The sequence below is a fragment of the Ahaetulla prasina genome, chromosome 1, assembly GCF_028640845.1.
Source record: "Ahaetulla prasina isolate Xishuangbanna chromosome 1, ASM2864084v1, whole genome shotgun sequence".
In the NCBI taxonomy this organism is placed as follows: Eukaryota; Metazoa; Chordata; class Lepidosauria; order Squamata; family Colubridae; genus Ahaetulla; species Ahaetulla prasina.
In genome coordinates, this window is record NC_080539.1 from 258582915 (window position 1) to 258602837 (window position 19923).

At 38.4% G+C, this 19923-nt stretch overlaps 1 protein-coding gene across 4 annotated transcripts in view; it reads left to right on the plus strand.

Annotated features, from left to right (window-relative positions):
- Positions 1-19923, plus strand: part of B4GALNT4 (beta-1,4-N-acetyl-galactosaminyltransferase 4) — a 231899-nt gene that overhangs the window by 133700 nt on the left and 78276 nt on the right. For all 4 annotated transcript variants that reach the window (XM_058156264.1, XM_058156256.1, XM_058156272.1 and 1 more), the window contains exon 2: positions 5394-5509. In XM_058156264.1, the coding sequence (XP_058012247.1) occupies positions 5394-5509 (116 nt within the window). The remainder of the gene's footprint in view (positions 1-5393; positions 5510-19923) is intronic.

A 19923-nucleotide genomic window follows, 5' to 3' on the forward strand; every position in this document is an offset into this window, starting at 1 on the left:
GACGCTGGGAGGAATGACACAGATATGATAAAAGAACAGAAGAAATTGTAGAATGAATTAATTATAATACAAATAAGCCACCCAGAGTTGTTTGATGGTGAGATGGATGACATACAAATTTAATAAATAAATCTACAGTGTTTACAGAAATGAATCCTTCTTTCTTTGCCTCTCTCACATCCAAAGAAAACAAAGCAGTATTATAGGATCATCTATGTTGGGGACTGAATGGAATGTAGCCCTACTACCATAGTTCTTCTGGGCTGCTGAACAATATCCAATATCATTAATCATATTGTTCTAGAACATCTGGAAGGCCAAACCTATTCTGCTGCAGGCTTCAGCCACATGCAAACACAGAATCTTGGGTGATTATCAGCTGAAGATGTTTTAGTGAAACGAAGCTGAGGCTTACCTGCAAGGTTTGCTTTGAGAATTGGAACATGCTGAAGAAATATCCAGGTAACAAATGAAGGCAAAGGTCAGTTTAGAACTAGGTCAAATTTATCAGCCAATCCAAAGATTAGAGATCCAAGAAACAGAAATCCACACACGAATATCATACACAAGCTGGATGTCAGATGTTGTCTTCAGCAAAGAGAACAGAGGCAGAGTAGATTATTTATCGACTGCAGCCAACTGTCAAAAATAGATTTACTTCTTGGTGAGAAGCCTAATAGACCTTATTCTGCTCTCCCCACTACTCACTGCATGTAGGGGCCGGAATGTCTTACTTACATCCTCCTCCAATTGAGCTACTCCAATGTTGCCTATGTTTAATTGGCCTCATGTGATTTTTGAGGCTGACATACCTGAAGTTCCTTTGCCAGATACTCAGTCCTGAGCTTGATCATATTCTTCCTGTCAGGCCATGATGATATGTGGGACTGATATTTCATACCTTCCGTCGTGAGCTAAAAACATACTTATTTATTCAAGCGGGACTGGTATAATAGTTTGATTTTAAATTGGGGTTTTATTAATATTCTTAAATATTTTAAATTTAATTTTAATTATTAGCCGTTTTTGTAATTTTGATATGTTTTAATTTGTTTTAATTGTACATATTTTGTATTTTATCTCCGACTGTACACCGCCCTGAGTCCTTCGGGAGAAGGGCGGTATAAAAATTCAATAAATAATAATAATAATAATAATAATAATAATAATAATAATAATAATAATAATAATAATAATAATACTTACACTATTGACTGGTGTTGTCCCACCTTCTCTCTGTCTGTTCAACATGTACATTAAACTAGTAGGGAAGATCATTTAGTGATTTAAACTGGCTCACTATCAGTATGCTGGTGTCTCCTAATCTACTGCTGTCTACCATCAAATTCCAAGAAAGTGTCAATATTCTAAAATATTGCCTAAGTTTCATAATAGGCTGAATAAAGATGGATGTGCTGCTGGTGTTAGCTGTTTGAGGTAATCCACACAAGAAGCACAACCAGGAACATCAACACTTTCTCCGTTTCAAGATTACATTAAAATGTTGCAAGACTCAAAGTATTTCTCCCCTCTTTGAGATTCCAAAAACTAGGGAGGGTCCCTTCTGAAATGGGACCTTCCCATGGTTTCCCCCTACCTGCAGACTGAACTACCTCTTATTAGAATATTGTCCGGGCTGCAAGTCTTCCTCCTGCCTACCAAAATCATTCCCATATACCATTACACCCGATTAATAAGAAACTGGATTCAAAGATTAAATCTGTCCTGGATACGGATGCCAACATTTTAAACCCAAAATCATTTAAGGGGTCTCTGAGACACTGTTTATTCTGTGAAGAACTTGTTTTGAAGATGTCCCTCCTTTCAGCAACTTCGTTTATCCGTGGTAAGGGTCTTCTACTGAACATTTTCTGGGCTGTGAAATGCATTTTTTCTGGAGCTGGATTGGCCCCTTGCATTTAAAAAAAAAAAACTTTAAAGACATCTATTTAATCAGACCTTTAATATAGAATGTTGGAGTTGGAAGGAAGCTTATAGGTAAACTAATCCAACCCATTGCCCAGTAGACCAGAGCTCCCCAGATGGTCATCCCACCCCTATTTAGATACCTTCAACAAGCAGAATTGTTTACCCCTGTTCTAGGCAGCTTCTTCCACCACTTAATAGTTCTTCCACCAGGAAAGTCCTCCCAATACCCAGCCTTTTTTTTTTATTAATTCAACTTGTTGCTGCTTGTTCTGCCTTGGCTTGAACAGAAAACAAGAGTTGCAGCTGACAAGCTTTTAGTTGTTGGGACACTGTTATCATAACTCCCCTTCATCTTTTCTTTTGCAAGCTATATGTTCAGCACCTTTATCCAGTGGTGGGATTCAGCCAGTTCGCACCACTTCAGGAGAACCAGTTGTTAACTTTCTGAGCAGTTTGGCAAACTGGTTGTTGAAAGAAATCATTAGGGCAGAGAACCGGTTGTTAAATTACTTGAATCCCACCACTGCCTTTATTCCTTCCCAAAGCTTGGATTCCAAACCCCTTATCATCTTAATACTTCTCTAAAACGATTCCAGCTTCTGCATTGTAATTTTCAAGGCTGGTGCTCAGAACTGAAGAGCGCTCCAAATGCAGAAGAGCCAAGGCAGATTATAATGGAGCTCTTATTTCCCGTGACTATTTGATGGCCAATTATTTTATTATTCATGTTTTAATTCACTTGGCTTTTTTTTTTTTTTTGGTACTCTGAGTGTTTTGTTTGACCTTTAAGTTTACTTGAACATTCATTTTCCACAGAAAAGTGGCACATCAAATTAATAAGATCAATAAATGATCCCTATTTCCTTTTTAGTTACTCCATAATTTTTACTTGCATTTCAATAAACCAGATAATCTAGAATATTCCAGATGTTCCTGTTCCTCAATTCCCAGAATTCTTCCCCACTGACAGTGGGGAAGGTTGTTGGGAATCGTGATTCAGTAGCATTTCAAGGACTGCTAGTTCCTTACCTCTTTAATAAGTCTTTGCAGAATGGAAATACTCATCAGATTTTACGGGTATCTTCATTACATGCCAAAATAAATAAGTAAAACTAGTTTATAAAGGAAAGGGGTCTTTGTTTAGTACTTATGCTGCCATGTACAGATGTTATTGCACTGGCAAAATTTGGTCCCAAATATTGAGCTACCTCTGTTTAGAACAGTAAGTAGCAGATGTTTACATGAAACAGATGATGGTATTGTGATTTCTCATTGATAATTGCAATGTCTGTAATCTCACCAGCTGTGCTAGTTCCAGGGTTTCATATCCTGTATTAAAGAGTTCATGAAAATGTATGAGAGAATGAAGTTGGGAATATTGATGTTAATTGACCTAATTCAAGATGAAACAATGTCCTCAGAGGAGGGCTGTGTGGCTCATTCTAAATTTGTCTGCTTTCTTAATCTTAGCCAGAAGTCCAAGAAGCTATTTAAATCTATCTATGTTTGCAGAGCACAAATTCAAGCATTACTTTATGTTATCATTGTTCATGAATGATTTAAAGCAGGGGTAGTCAACCTTTTTATACCTACCGCCCACTTTTGTATCTCTGTTAGTAGTAAAATTTTCTAACCGCCCACCGGTTCCACAGTAATGGGATTTATAAAGTAGGTTTGGGGGGGCTGCCGGCTACTAGCTCTGCTTGTCTGTTACAGCTGGGTGGTGTGAAGGGAGATGTGTGAGCTATTCTGGGATCAGGCTCTTTTGTTTGTGGTCGCACTATAGCGCCATTTAGTTTCACTTACATAACATGAACTAAACTTATGCACTGGCGATACAAATAGTATATTTTCAGAAATTTAAATTGTCACGGGGAATTTTATGAAAACCTAATGAAAATATCTTTAAATAATGCTATGAATTTTTTTTAAAAAGTCAATTAAATTAAAAAAAAGGAAAATGCTTCAGTATCGGACAAAACCCCTACTGCCCACCATGAAAGCTAGAATGCCCACTAGTGGGCAGTAGGGACCAGGTTGACTACCACTGATTTAAAGTAACAATGAGTTGCTGTTGCTGTAACATTTTTTGTAAACTCTTCCCTAATACATGTTGAGATGGATACTAGCAAATTCCATAAATATCCTTTGATACTTCAGTAGATTCAGTGGATTTTTGGAGTTCAAGCCATTTTGATTGAAAAGAAATATCTATATCACTCTTAACTAGCTCAAGTGAATTTTTGTTTGTTTGGACAGGAACATTTTATTACTGTTTTTCTCTACCTGTTGTCTCCATGTCATAAGGTTATCACTTTGCAGGAAATTTTTCCTGTTAATGCTGCACAAACACTAGCCTATTTCAAGTACTAATTACCCAATATCACTCCCCCCCCCACACACAATACATTTATAAATCTTCAGCTTTGTTGCGGGAGATCGTGTCCTGCTTTCCTTTTTATAAGCTGGAAGATAACAAAATTCTGTGGTTGGGTGACAGAAAGTAAATTCCCTTCAAAGAATTTTTTAAACTCTTGGGAAAAACAGCAACTTTATAGAAATATGGTGCATTACTAGGAAGAAGTGTTTAGTCATATTTTCTTTTTCCTTTTAAATTACAATACTAAACACCAGAAAGCAATCTGGAAGAAACTGGGGAGATAGTTGACATAGTGTTTAAAGCGTTGGAAATGTCTACAGAGATCCAACCATGCTTACCAGGAAAACTTTTGGGTGAGTGATTCTGATTTTGGGTGAGTGATTCTGTCTGAATCCAAACCTCTTTCACAGGATTATTTATTGTGGGGATAAAATGAGGTGACATTCTAGTATATGCTGCCTTAAGTTCCTGAACAAGGAGAGAAAAAAGGAAATAAATGTAACAGAAAAAAAAAGCCAAAATGCAGTGAGGAAAAACAATTTCACAGTAACAAGACATCTAGCTGGAATATTTAACAACACTACAAAAGCATTACTTTGAGGGACAATGCATTCAGATTTCAAATACAATATGAATAATAGCATATTTATTGAATTATAAACTCCCCATCTGGAAGGGATCCAGAGTAGCCTGAGAGAGTTAGTAACCCAAGCACCCAGGGGCTTTTTTGAAAAACTATAAGTTGTGATTGTTATCACTGTAACCCTTGCAGAGTTTATTGTTTTTGTAGATTAAATTCAGAAAGGATAACATATGTATTTATTTATTTGCAGGCTTTTGTATTTTGTGCCATTCCAAAGACTTCAAGTGGCTAAGCATTCCGATATTAAAAACATAAAACATACAACAATACATAAAAATGACAATAATCATATGGGCGGCTTGTTCAATAATGGATTAATTCCTCTATTCACTCTCACTGGAGGTGGAAGACTGGCATCAGACAGGGCGAGGGTTGGTGCAGGCCTTGTCTCTGTGCGCTGTCTTCTCATGGCTTGCAATGCATCTGCTTTTTCTTTTGCAGATGGTGAGCGACTGGGAGAAGAGACAGACCCTGGCAAGCGAGCAGCTGGGGCCCATGTGCCCTCTCCTCATAGGAAGGCTGAGGACTCCAGTGAGAGCCGGGAAGATGAGCAGATGGTAACTTCATTTGTGCCTGGCTTTGTGCTTTTTCTCCTTGTTACTTATTGAAAAATAAAGATCTCTAATAATGTTTGTTTGGGGAGCAGATTGCTAGAATAGTAGGAAAATAAGGAAGCGATCTTTCCTGATTCCAGTATGCTTGGGGATGGGGAAGGATGCCTATAAGGAAGTGCTTTGAAGTCTGAGCATGATGTAGACATCAGTCAGAAAGCCAGAAGTGCCACAACTAGGAAGACTTTATCAATATTAAGCAGCAACATATGTTAATGGTATCTAGGTGAACTACTTGGGATCCACAGGGAACTACTTTGGGTTGATGAAAATTTGTCTGGAAAAAAAATGTGATTGCAAAATACCCCAAAAGAGGGGGATGGTATACTCCATCTTCCACCACCCCCAAACATGATGGATTGTTGCTAACAGGAATTTGAGTTCATTCTGGATGGGTTATGGGTCCACCATTTCTCTTATCTCTGGAGTTTCTCTGAAGTCCTGTAAAAGGAGATGGATGGTGCTCCATTTCTCCTCCATTTCTGATGTTAGGAACAGCCTCTGAAGATTAACCTGCTTCAGAAGTTCTTGGTACAAAGAAGAATCTGCACGTCCCAAAGGTGCTTTTTCAAGAGGCAACTGGACTTTCTGTGGCAAAAACAAGGTAGTCCAGTTGCCTCTTGAAAAAGCACCTTTGAGACAACCATGACCTGGATGACTGAGAATTTCCATAGACAGAAGAATCTGCATCTTCTCTCAAGCTTGGAGACCAAAACTCTTCCTCACCTTCTGAAGGTGCAGCGCTTTGGACTCTGATTTTTGTCTAGAACTAAAGAAAATCAAAGACACTTTCTGACCTCAGACTGACTAGGTTCATATACCATTATAAACTATTATTTGTTTTGGTACCAACTTGTTGAACAAGATATAGTGGCCAAAATCACTTGCCATGCTAAGTAATAAACTGTTTTTTAAAAGCCACAGTTTCTGGGTTCATACATCATGGCTTAATACAGCGGATAAGAGAGCCAATTTGATGATGTGGCTAAAGGCACCAGGCAAGAAATTGGGAGACAGGGATCCTAGACCTGCAAAGCCAGCTGGTGGTGACTTTGGACCAATCATTCTGTCTCAGCTCTAGGAAGGAGGCAGTGGCATAGCATTTCCAAAAATCTTGCCAAGAAAAACATAAGGACTTGCCCAGACAGTTGTCAGGAGGAAAGACTGACTTGAAGGCACCCAAAAAAATAGCCTAGCCATGTCTTTAAAAATAACGAGAAAACAGTGAGAAATTGTATTACTGTACTCTGTGAAGTCAGTGTGGTTAAAGGAAGACTCTCTTTTCCAGGATGTTAAGAAGGGCAGGGGTTATTAGCATTACTGTCGAGCTGTCAGATGCAATTACAGACCCCTGCCATATTACACAGATGGTAAAGACTAAAATACAAGCATGCCTTGGTTTTATTGAGGTATTGATATATTGTCTGAAAGTCAGTGATACCTGGCTTAGACAGTTGGCTAGATTTTTGCCCTGGTTATTAGTAAAGGGTGGTTTAGAAGGATATTTCAGCCTGTTGCATTTAACATAATGTAGTCCAGCATGATTAATAGTCTGTACAGATTTGTTCCCGACCTCCTGTATTAACATTTTCCATGTTATTTTTTTCTTCTTCTTTCCTCTGGGAAATTTTCTCTAATAATGATTTGTGGCTCTTGCAAAGGGTGGGAGGAAGAGAGATGGTTGCTGAGGTCAAGTTCCATGACAATTTAAAATTGGAATTAAAGTAATTGTGACATCAACATCCCTAAAGAAATATCTTTGTAAATTAATTCAGGGGGGTCTCCAACCTTGGGAACTTTAAGACTTGTGGACTTCAACTCCCAGAGCTTTGCTGGCTGAGGAATTCTGGGAGTTGAAGTCCACAAGTCTTAAAGTTCCCAAGGTTGGAGATCCCCCTGAATTAAAGAGACCCAAACTATAACATATTGGACATTTCCTTTTTTGTGGGGGGGGGATTTTATTTTATTTTTTGGCTGGGGAGGGATTGTTTTTTAAGCAGCAGTTTACTGGACTTGGCAGCTGGCACTTGAGAGCTGAAGTTAATATTTGCAGGGCTTTTGTCAGCTGAAGTTGCAGAGCTACCTTGTTAAATTGTCTCATAAGGCTGGTCAAGAGAAGACATTAATAATCCTGTAGAAGAGAATAACTATAGTTCAGGGTTGAACGATGGAATCCCTGGTAGTCTCCAATCTTGGTTGTTTCTTTGCAGGTATTTCATTCATTACCTAATGGAATATCTGCAAGCAAATAGCTAAGTATAAAGAGCACCAAGGACTCCATTAAAGCTCCTGTTAGCATGTTACTTTATGATAAAGCTTTGGCTCTACCAGAACTGTTCTTTACCCTGGCTGGAAATAGTAAGCAAATTGACACTTAAAGAGCTTGATTTGAAAGGGAGGGGAATGATTCTGTACCTGCCAGTGATACTTCCCTTGTGATAGTGGTGATTATCTGAAAGGCATCAGCACCTCAGAATATAGGTAGTCCTTGAGTTACAACAGCTCATTTTGTGACGGTTCAAACTTACAACGGCACTGAAAAAAGTGACTTATGATTGTCTTTCACAGTTATGACCTTTGCAGCATCCCCATGATCATATGATCAAAATTCAGATGCTTGGCAACTGGTTCATATTTAGGGCCATTGCTGTGTCCCAAGGTCATGTGATCACCTTTTGCCACCTTCTGACAAGCAAAGTCAATGGGGAAGCCAGATTTTCTTAACCATTGGGTTACTAACTTATCAACTACAGTGATTCACTTAGCAATTGTGCCAAGAAAAGTCATAAAAAAGGCAAAACTCACTTAACAAATGTCTCACTTAAAAACATAAATTTTGGGCTTTATTGTGGTCATAAGTTGAGGACTACCTTTAGAAGAGAAAATATTGACCAAGTTGGATTAATTAATGCAGAACAGTTAACATAAGCTGAAGAAGAGTGCTGTATGTTACTTGGCCATGTTACCTTAAGTCCCCATTTAACAGTATGTTGATTATGTGTCTTTAGAGATAAGGGCAGAATATAACTTAAACAAACCTATGCAGAAGCATGTCTCTCATAGCAGTTGGCATGAAAAAAAACAACCCAAAAGTATAGCTGCTGTCATTTTACTACAGATTTAATCTTTAATTTTAGCTGCCCTCATTTGGATGGGAATATGGAAGGATGTGGCCTTAATACTCCTAAGCATTCGGACTTTCTAGTACTACATCTGGTATCGTGAGTTCATCTGATCAGATGGGAGAAAGACATATGAACAGTGCCTGCGAGAGTTTCCAGTTCAGATCATGTCTCCCAATGGTGTTCCTGCATTTCCCCAGTGCTTTTTCAATCATTTTTCTGCTGCATATGACTAGCTTCATAATCTTTTGATTGATAGCATTGTGAGTTGTTCATTTGGAAACAATATTTGGCTAGACTGCCCACAGAGCTGTGAACAGAAATCAGAACTCTTGAAAGCCGGTTTGTCTATAATAATAAATTTTCTGGAATAAATATTCCATAGCTAAAGTATGTAGATATTTCATTGTTAATTAATTATCCATATTTGAATTAAATTGCCAAGCTATATATGGCATTGGCTGTTCAAAGAACCTGGAATTTTGTTTCACTAAATATATGTATTTCAGTAGCAGGCATATATGCTCAGGATTAATGAGAAAAAGACTGTAATAAGAGTTCATCAATAAGAGGAAATATATATGGTAGAAATTGAAACACACACACCCATCTCTTTCTCCCCATTCACACACACAAAGGCAGACACATAAGGGCATTCCAAAGACATCATACCTAAACTTATCCTCCTGATCTGAGGTCAGAATCTGTCATCTTTTCTGGGGAAGGAGCTTTCTGCTGTGAAATCTCCACAGATATTGCTTTTAAAAAAAAAAATATCAGTTTTATATCTTCTTTGCTCCCCTTTCGAATGCTATTTAGAATTAAGGGAGCACCTCACTGTGTACTGCAGCTTTTCTTCAGCCCAGCACAGAAGCTAGCTTGAGAGATGATATTGTGTGGAGAAGCAGCGGTGGCCTCCCCTTGAGCGATTCTAAGCAGCATTTCATGAAATCAAGCCTTTTTACAGACCAAGTTGCCAGTGTTATACTGGAGAGCCTCTTCTTCAATTCCAGTCAGGAATGCAACATTCGTGGGAGATTTATCTTGCACTGTGACACAGCCTGGATTCAGAATCATGGCAGCCAATATATTAGTTAAAAAGTTGGTCAGTCACAAGATTATTAAATGCGCCAGGATGATAAGAGTATTAAAATTCCCGCAATGGAGGAATGGATTGTAAAAATGCCGTAATTGGCCAAAGTGAGAAAACTAACTTTTTTGTCAAGGAGAAGAAGACAAGTGCTTTTTAAAAGAGTTGGAAACCTTTTATCGGCTTTTTGCTAAAAGGGAAAAAAAAGTGAAATGATAATTTATGGATTTGATGATTGAAAAGATGAGAATTAAATTATGGATTGAAGATATTTCTGGAATAATAGTCAAGAGGGAAAGGAGACAAAGGGTTGGTTAATATCTGTTGAATGGAAGGTTGGAATTATTGAGTCTGTCATCTGCACCTCTATAACTGTCTGGTTCGGTTCTGCAACCCAACAAGAAAAACACAGACTTCAGAGGATAATTAGAACTGCAGAAAAAATAATTGCTACCAACCTGCCTTCCATTGAGGACCTGTATACTGCACGAATCAAGAAGAAGGCTGTGAAAATATTTGCAGATCCCTCGCATCCTGGACATAAACTGTTTCAACTCCTACCCTCAAAACGACGCTATAGAGCACTGCACACCAGAACAACTAGACACAAGAACAGTTTTTTCCCGAAGGCCATCACTCTGCTAAACAAATAATTCCCTCAACACTGTCAGACTATTTACTGAATCTGCACTACTATTAATCGTTTCATAGTTCCCATCGCCAATCTCTTTCCACTTATGACTGTATGACTATAACTTGTTGCTGGCAATCCTTATGATTTATATTGATATATTGACCATCAATTGTGTTGTAAATGTTGTACCTTGATGAACGTATCTTTTCTTTTATGTACACTGAGAGCATATGCACCAAGACAAATTCCTTGTGTGTCCAATCACACTTGGCCAATAAAATTCTATTCTATTCTATTCTATTCTATCTTAGTTTATTTCCCTTTTTTTTTCTTGCGCCTTTTTCGTCCCCCCCCCCTTTTTTCTTTTCTTTTCTATTTTTTTTCCTATTTGGATCTGGTTCTTAAAAAAAACAATGAAAAGTTGGTTCTTAGGCTTGCCTTCCTTCCACTCTGATCATAAGCATAAACCTATTTGGTGACCCTAGCAACCATCTTTGAAGAAATGGGGACGAAAACAACAGTACAAACAACAGACATTTAAATCTCAGCAGCCTTCCTTCCTTTAAGGTAGCCTAAGCAGCAGCCCTAGAGGTCCCAGAAGAGGTCTGGACTCCTTTAGTAGAGAAACACTGTGATCCTTCAGCAAGTTCTCTGTTTTACTTTGTATTCAAGTTGCACTATGTAAAAGCCACTGTTCTATAGAAATGTATAAAACAGCCCTTAAAGGCCATTGGTTCTATCAGCTCCTATTAAAAAAGGCTGCAGCTATATTATCGTTGAATTTTTATTCATTCTTGACCTTTTTTTTTAAAGCTCCCTGCATGAAGTAAACAAGTGTGTCTCACCCAGTCTGTTTCCCCTCTGAAATGCTAATTTCCTGTGCAGGACAGTATTCCAGTAGGCAATCTCCTACCTGTATTCTGAATAGATAAATGTTCAAGAAGGCTGCATTTTGTGATTCTACTGAACACATTTCCTGACTTGCTTTGATGTATATAAAAACATTCTTCTTTTTATTTTCCAATTAGATTACATATTGCTGCACTAGTGGAAGTAGTTAGTAAAAAATAGGTGTAAATGGATTATTTAAGGCTCATTTTAAAGCCATTATGCTGGATATGGATAAATTATTTCCAGGAAATAATTTAAAATTGATTATTTTGATCCTTTCCGGGGTTCTTCCTATAGCAGCCTTCTGTTTTAGTTTATCTGGCCTCATGCTTTTGTTCATTACAAAATAATTTTTCATCTCCCGGGGGTTTCCAATATCTGCCAAATCTCTTGGCATGGATTCATTTTCCCTTGGCATAAAATTGTTATTGAAGATCTTAACTTTTGTCTGGTCTTATCTTAGAAATGAACAACATCTGTAGGACTGCAGCCATTCAACATGGAAGCTCAAACAGCAGATATTGACTGTGCAGTAGAAAATTATCTAGAGTAAAATGGTAAAGGAAACTCACTCTAAGCTCTTTATCTCTACTTTGAGGAAATATACTCACAACCCAAACTGAAGAGAGAAAATACAAACTAGTCTGACTTTCCTAGCCCCTATTGCTGTATGACTACCCCCCAGGTTTCATAACAATCATTTAGAATGAATTGTGCTTTTATGTTCCTACTGATTGGAAGCAGTAGTAAAAGAAGGAAATATGGATAATTGGATAGTTGGAAACATGGATAATTTTCATCTTTCATTAACATTTTGTACGCTTTCAGCTTTGTGTGCATGTTTGTCTCCCTCTCTCTGTGTTCAGAAGTGTTATGAAATGCTATCATCTGTGATGCTTTAAAAACTGTCATATTTATCCGTACAGTATTTTCACTTTGCTGGTCTCATTGTTTTTGAAACAAATAAAACAGATAAAGTTGCCAATGCCAAAAGATTGCCCAAGGATGCAGCAATACTAATAATGCTTGGTTTTTCTGGCAATTTTATCTTTTTGTCATTGACTGCAATCATTGTTATTTCCTTTTATCCAGATTTCTTACCATAAACATTCTATTGTTATATTTATAACAAGAAATGTTATTTTTAAATATTTCTCATAGTATATGACAATAGATTATTTTCACTCATATATAAAAATATATTCCATTCTAACCAGAGGTAAAATCTACTTACCTTCCTTACTGGTTCGGAAGTGCACACGCTAGAAGTGCATATGTGCGGGCAGACTTTCTGCACATGCACAAAAACTTTAACCTGGTTAAAACCAGGAAGTAATGACACCCGGACAGGTGGGCGGAGCTTTGCTCCCCCATCGCTACCGGATCACTGAACCACCAGCCACGATCGCTAACAGATCACACGATCCAGTCCGATCTGGGAGCATTTCACCCCTGATTGTAACGTTATTTGTCAAAGGAAGTGTTGGAAGAAATGTCCATCTGGGTTCAGTTCCAAGTGGGGATAAAGACACTGGAAACATGGAAGCTGTTTGGAAAGATGGTTTAATGGTGGACAGGACCACATGGTTTGAGGTCCTGGGCAATTGAGCATATTGGTGAGAGAGAGAGATTTATATCCTCTCTTGGGCCCCGCATTAAAGTTTCCTGTTCCTGTTTAAGGGCAAGTATCTTGATTGGTTGTCAGACTCCCATGGAGCCATGCAGGGGTAACTTTATAGGTTGTCTTGAGTGTAGCTTGGTATAAAAGTTAGAACTGCAGAACTCTTGCTATTTACTAGGTACTGCTCCTTCCCAGCTTTGTAATTTTGCACTAATTAAATAATTTCTAATTCTTGATTCCAAACATTAATGTTCAGCCTCACTATCTTTGTTAACAGGAAGAAAAAAAGGCAGCACCTGTGGGATGCTTCAGGTGTACCACAAACTCTAACTCCTGTATTTATTTTATTTATTTATTTATTTATTTATTTATTTATTAAATTTTTATACCGCCCTTCTCCCGAAGGACTCAGGGCGGTGTACAGCCTTATTTAAAACACATAAATACAAACTCCCAGATTTAAAATACATTTAAAACGAAATATTTAACAGGCCAAATTTACTAAAACGGTCAAACCCGATATAAACCTTTAAAATTTTAAAATTATAAATAGATTAATACATTAAAATTTAATTAAAATTAAGATAAGATTAAATTAAAATACTTAAAATACTTAGGCTAGTCCCGTCCAATTAAATAATAGAGTCTTCAGTTCCCGTTTGAAGGTTCGGAGGTCAGGAAGTTGACGCAGCCCTGGAGGTAACTCATTCTATAGAGTCGGTGCTGTTACAGAGAAGGCTCTCCCCCTGTGGGTCACCAGCCGACACTGTTTGGCTGATGGCATCCGGAGCAGGCCCACTCTGTGGGAGCGCACAGGTTGTTGGGAGGCTATCGGCGGCAGAAGGTGGTCTCATAAATAGCCCGGTCCTAAGCCATGGAGTGCTTTAAAGGTGAGCACTAACACCTTGAATTGCACCCGGAAGGCTACCGGCAGCCAGTGCAGGCCACGCAGGATAGGTGTTATATGGGAGCAACGTGGTGCTCCCACTATTACCCGCGCAGCCGCATTCTGGACTAGCTGGAGCCTCCCGGTTCTCTTCAAGGGGAGCCCCATGTAGAGAGCATTGCATTGAGTACTGTAGCTATGTAAGAATCAGAGTCATGGCCTGGAGAGTTCCTGGATAACCATGCACGCTCTCCCCCAATGCAGGCTATGGAAGGAGGTCACTTTGTTATTGCAAAGATTGCTGGGCTGGCTAACATTATTGCAGGATCTGCTCCACACAAGTTCTCCTTTTCCCGTCAAGCTTGGTTTGAGTCCCTTTTCCTGGCCAACTCCTCTTTACTGGAATGATGCTTTTTGGCCCATCATGGTAGACTGTACCCCAGAGTCTTAGAATCGAATCGAATAGAATAGAATAGAATTCTTTACTGGCCAAGTGTGATTGGACACACAAAGAATTTTTCTTGGTGCATATGCTCTCAGTTTACATAAAAAGACAAGATACACTCATCAAGAATCACAAGGCACAACACCCAGTGACAGTCATACGGTACAATAAGCAATCAAATCATACTAGGAAACAATATCAATATAAATTGCAAGGATATAAGCAACAAGTTACAGTCATACAGTCATAAGTGGGAGGAGATGGGTAATAGGAACAATGAGAAGATTAATAGTAATAGTAATGCAGCCTTAGTGAATAGTTTGACAATTTGAGGGAATTATTTGTTTAGCGTTTTATTCAATGGCGTTCGGGGGAAAAACTGTTCTTGTGTCTAATTGTTCTGGTGTGCAGTGCTCTATAGCGTCGTTTTGAGAGTAGGCGTTGAAACAGATTATGTCCAGGATGTGAGGGATCTGTAAATTTTTTCACAGGCCTCTTCTTGATTCGTGCAGTATACAGGTCCTCAATGGAAGGCAGGTTGGTAGCCATTGTTTTTTCTGCAGTTCTAATTATCCTCTGAAGTCTGTGTCTGTCTTGTTGGGTTGCAGAACCCAACCAGACAGTTATAGAGGTGCAGATGACAGACTCAAAAGTGCCTCTGTAAAACTGGATCAGCAGCTCCTTGGGTCTCAGTCTTCCACTGATACTGTAGTTTTGAAGATGTTCCAAAGTGGATCCATTGTAAAATGGTTGTCTAGAAGAACCTGCACTATTTTTGCAAAGTACCAACATCCTGAATAATTTGGTATTTTTCATAGCACTGGCTGTCTTAGTGTCTACTTGTACAGGTCCCAGTGCTCCCTTCTGTTATGAAATATTTTTTCTTCCATTGCTACTTCCAAAGTTAGTGTCATACTATGAATAAGAGCTTTCCCTGAAAACAGCTTGCCTTTGACTCACAGGTATGTTCTCTGAATTGTCTCAGTTCATTTCACATAGGCTTTTCATTCAGGAGTTCAGGTAATGAATACATTCACATCCCAACAAGTGTTTTTTAAAAAGTTTGTTTCACAGCAATAGCATGAAGAATTGAGGCCAAGATGAAGAAAGGCAGTAACTGATAATAATACTGTCAGCAAAAGGGAGTCCATTAGGATGCATAGTGCCAAAGAAATAATTAGCCATCTTTGTTGAAGTGAGCTAATTTAAACACACACACCCCACCAGGGTGGGGTGGAAAGCCACAATTCCCTTTGAAGGCATTATTAAGAGGATGGTATAATAGTGATGTGATTTTTTTTTTCAAAGACAAATTTCTTCAGGTGCCTTGAAACTTTAACTCTGAGTGGCTATGAAAGAGATTTGTCTGCTGCTTTGATGATGGGGGAAGAAAGGGTGGGCTGCCATTACTGCTTCTGAAGAAGGGGGAGGAATGGGGACGGACAGGCAAGGTGTCTGTATCTCTCTCTCCAAACACACATTTTCTTTGAAAACTTTCCTCATGGAACAGCCTTCATTTAAATCCAAGGCCCAATTCTCTCCAAAGGACCCTGTTTTCACCTAATTTGTGTGCCCTTTGCGCTTGAACAGAAGTGTATGAAGAGTAACACAAGCCTGGTGAAAACCGAATAAATGGACTTTTTTCCTCCTCCCTTTCCTTCCCAGTGTGTGTGTGTGTGTGTAGAGTGTGCATGTAGCAGTGGCAGATCAAAAAGCCTCTGTGTTCCTCAGTAATAAAAGCCAAACCTCCCTCTTTGCAGCTGCTGGGAGAAACTGAGTGTGTAAGCTTGCAGGAAGAAGCTCAGACTGCACACCACAGCTATTATATCTGGGATGGTGTTTTTTTGTTTTGTTTTTTAGAGAAAGGCCCTCCCCGTTCATGCTTCTTGGAGTTTAATAATAATGAAATAAAAGTTTCCGTATTTACAATATTTCTCTGCTGCACCATTTTTTTTTTCTTTAATGCTTCTGTGTTGGATCCTGGGATCATGTTTCAAAGTGTTATTGAAACAGCATTTTTTCCCCCACTTCTGGAATGTATAGAGGAAATTATTCAGAATTAAATTGTTCTGATTCAACTAACTCCTATGTGGGAATTCCATCTGTGGAAGAGACAGAGGCAAAGGGAAAAAACAGGGCCTGGATTCTAACTTGAGCCACTGCAGAGCTTTCTCTGAATGGCTGCCAGTTTCTGGATACCTAGTGATAATTTGCAACCTTAGCCATTCTTACTAGAGATTTACTTTTATTTATTGTCTAAAGGTTATTTTTTTCCTTTTGTTCTCTTAAACCGGTATAGCTACTGCAGTTTAATGTGTCTGAAATGGAATTTTTTCATTAACATCGTGTCCACCTATTAGCTCCTTTTCATAATTTTACATATGACAAATTTATTTATTTATTTATTTATTTATTTATTCGTATTTCTATACCGCCCTATCTCCCTAAGGACTCAGGGCGGTGTACAGCCATATAAAAACACACAAATATACAAAATAAAACATTCATCTAAAAAACTTATTATAAAGGCCAAATATTTAAAATAAACATATAAATAATAAAACCCAATTTAAAACCAAAATCTAAAATTTAGTCATTTAAAATTTAAAACCCTAGTCCAGTCCTGCGCAAATGAATAGATGTGTCTTAAGCTCGCGGCGGAAGGTCCGAAGGTCAGGAAGTTGACGAAGTCCTGGGGGAAGCTCGTTCCAGAGGGTGGGAGCCCCCACAGAAAAGGCCCTTCCTCTGGGCGTCGCCAGTCGGCACTGCCTGGCCGACGGCACCCTGAGGAGTCCCTCTCTGTGAGAGCGCACGGGTCAGTGGGAGGCATTCGGTGGCAGCCCCCTCCTGCATTATTTTGAAGATAATAAATAATCATCTTCTTTGATCTTTTTTTAAAAAATCTTTCAAAAGCCTCTCTTTGGGAAATAAGGCAAGAGGACATTAACAAAGCTACTCTTTTCTGTGCTTTAATATACATTTTTTGTTATAAAACAGGAAAAAAACATTCATTCTTTCTTTTCCTCAAGTAGTTAAATAAGTAACTGAACAGGGGTCTATGGAGATTCTCAGTCATCCAGGTCATCGTTGCCCCAAAGGTACTTTTTCAAGAGACAACTGGACTGTCTTGTTTTTCTTTGAAGATGTTTCACTTCTCATCCAAGAAGCTTCTTCAACTTTGACTGGATGGTAAGGAATGGACAGATTTATATTCCTTGCAGACAAGCTGGTCATTTGCATTCTTTTAGAGTCATTGAAATAACTTGGGAGGTTATCTGTCTCCTCAGGGTCACCCGGGTAGTACAAATGGGTTTGGAGCCTTCTTGGAATTGCTGAAAGGACTGTGTTGTAGACTGGAGATAGATGATGTCCTATCTCTTTCACCCAATTGAAAGAGGGCTGTTTGCTGTCTGCAAGGAATATAAATCCTTCCATTCCCCACCATCCAGCTGAAGAAGCTTCTTGGATGAGAAATGAAACATCTTCAAAGAAAAACAAGAAAGTCCAGTTGCCTCTTGAAAAAGTGCTTCTGGGACAACCATGATCTTGATGACAGAGAATCTCTATAGTATAGATAATTGACTGAATGTTTTTGATTTTTGCTTAGATCTTTTATACTGTAGCTATTATTAATGATCCATAATATTTTGGGTGGTACGTATGTATCTTCAGATGTGTATGTATGTATATATATATATAGGGTTTACAAATACTAATATGTCACTTTGCTAAAATTCCTGGTGACTGTTGTCTCTGCCTGTCTTGTAATATTTGCACAATGAGTTGCAACAGTTTGTACTAACTCCATCCAGAAGAGGGCAGTGATGCACACATGGTAGACATAAGGAAGTTTTGTTTTTTTTAAAGTATTTCTTTACAAAAACCAAAATGTTATTCTCCCAATTCTGTTTTATCAGCAAGCTAAGTCTTTAAAAGGACATTTACATTATACCTATAGGATTTATTAGCTTATTTCAGAATTTTGCACAGTATAAAAGAATAAAAGAAATCCTTTGGAGATCAAAGTTCCCTCCATAGTATATACGTGGAAGATGTTTTATCTCTGGGACTAAGTGTGTATGACTAAATAGGATACACATAAGTTGGACGTTTTGTATAAATGTTGTTATTTCCTGAAGCAAAGAGAAGTATTTGTTCTTCTACCCAGCATTGTCGCATACGCACAGTACTAATTGATGCCTTGACTTGTGCTTCCCTCCAACCTCAAAAGTAGCTCAAAAAACCACAGGAGCTTTGATGAGTACAGGAGTATGTTCCCTCTCTTCCCACACTACATCCTGTAATAGCATATACATCATGTACACAGGCATACCTTTGCGCATTCCAACAGCATTTGTGTATGTGTGTAACACTTCTAAAGAACAGAAGGGTTTTAGAACAACCTTCCCCAACACTGTGTTGGTGAATGTGTAATTTATAGCTGTCCATTGGCTCCATGAAATGTATTCAACAGATACCCTGACTGAATGATAGGGGCTGTCATCCAGCACATCTGGAGAACCACTGGATTAGAGGAGGTTTTTAGTACAATGTGATGCCCAACAGACACACATTTTAATCTCCACTACTAATAAGCTTATGCTATTGCCATTTGTATTTCTATCCTGAGGGGAGATTTGAGAAATTGTTTCAGTGTACTCTGCAAGAAGCATGTTGAAATAATGTGCATATTATTCTCTCCTTATTTATTACATAAAGGAGAAGTTCAGAGTAATTTATTTCCATTGTGAGACAAAGTCAAATTAATATCCCATAGGATCTTCCTGGCCAATTCAGTTTGCAGAGTTGGCTTGCTCTGTGTTCCTTCAACTAAATAATGTCATCTATGAGGACTCCAAAAATGTACCTTCTTCGTAGCAGTGCCTGACCTCATGAATGAGGTTTCTCCTGAGATCTAGATGGCCTTCACTTGACTGTTATTTAGAAGGGCCTTAAAGACTTATCTCTTAACCCAGACATTTGGTGAGGAAGAGTGAGACTTCTTGCTTCATCATACTTGCCATTTTTTATCTTTACCTTTTATTGATCTGATTGTCATTTGATTATTGTGAACTGCCCAGAACCATTGAAGGCTGGGCAGCATACAAGTTTAAAATCATCATCATCCTATTTTTTTTAAAAAAGAAAAGAGATCTGGGGAGGCACTTTGGTGATATTTTTGCTGTGTTCAATTAGACCAGGTTTGCTGGCTGAGGAACTCTGGGAGTTGAAGTCCACAAGTCTTAAAGGGACCAAGGTTGGAGACCCCTGAATTAGACTTAATGATTTACTTTTGTTCACTCTATTTCCATTCATTGGCAGATAGTTTATTGATAGTATATTTTCTTTGCATACTAGACCAGATCACAGAGTTGAGGGAAAGAACTCAGACAGTCTTTCTAAATTGCACCATTTCCGCTACAACATGGTTAGGACAAGAAACATTTTATTGTTCACAGCAGCAGTGAATCAGTGCATGGCCCAAAAGTTCTCTTCGAATTTTCTAGTAACAGGCATATTGCTTATCTTGAGATTAAGTAGAACAGAAAGACATTTTAGTGTCAGAGTGTCACAGTAAAAATTATGCATAATAATAATAGCATTCCAAGTATGACCTTGAAAATGTGTTAGTCCTTATTTTTAAATTGTGATACAAAAGTTGTTACATAAA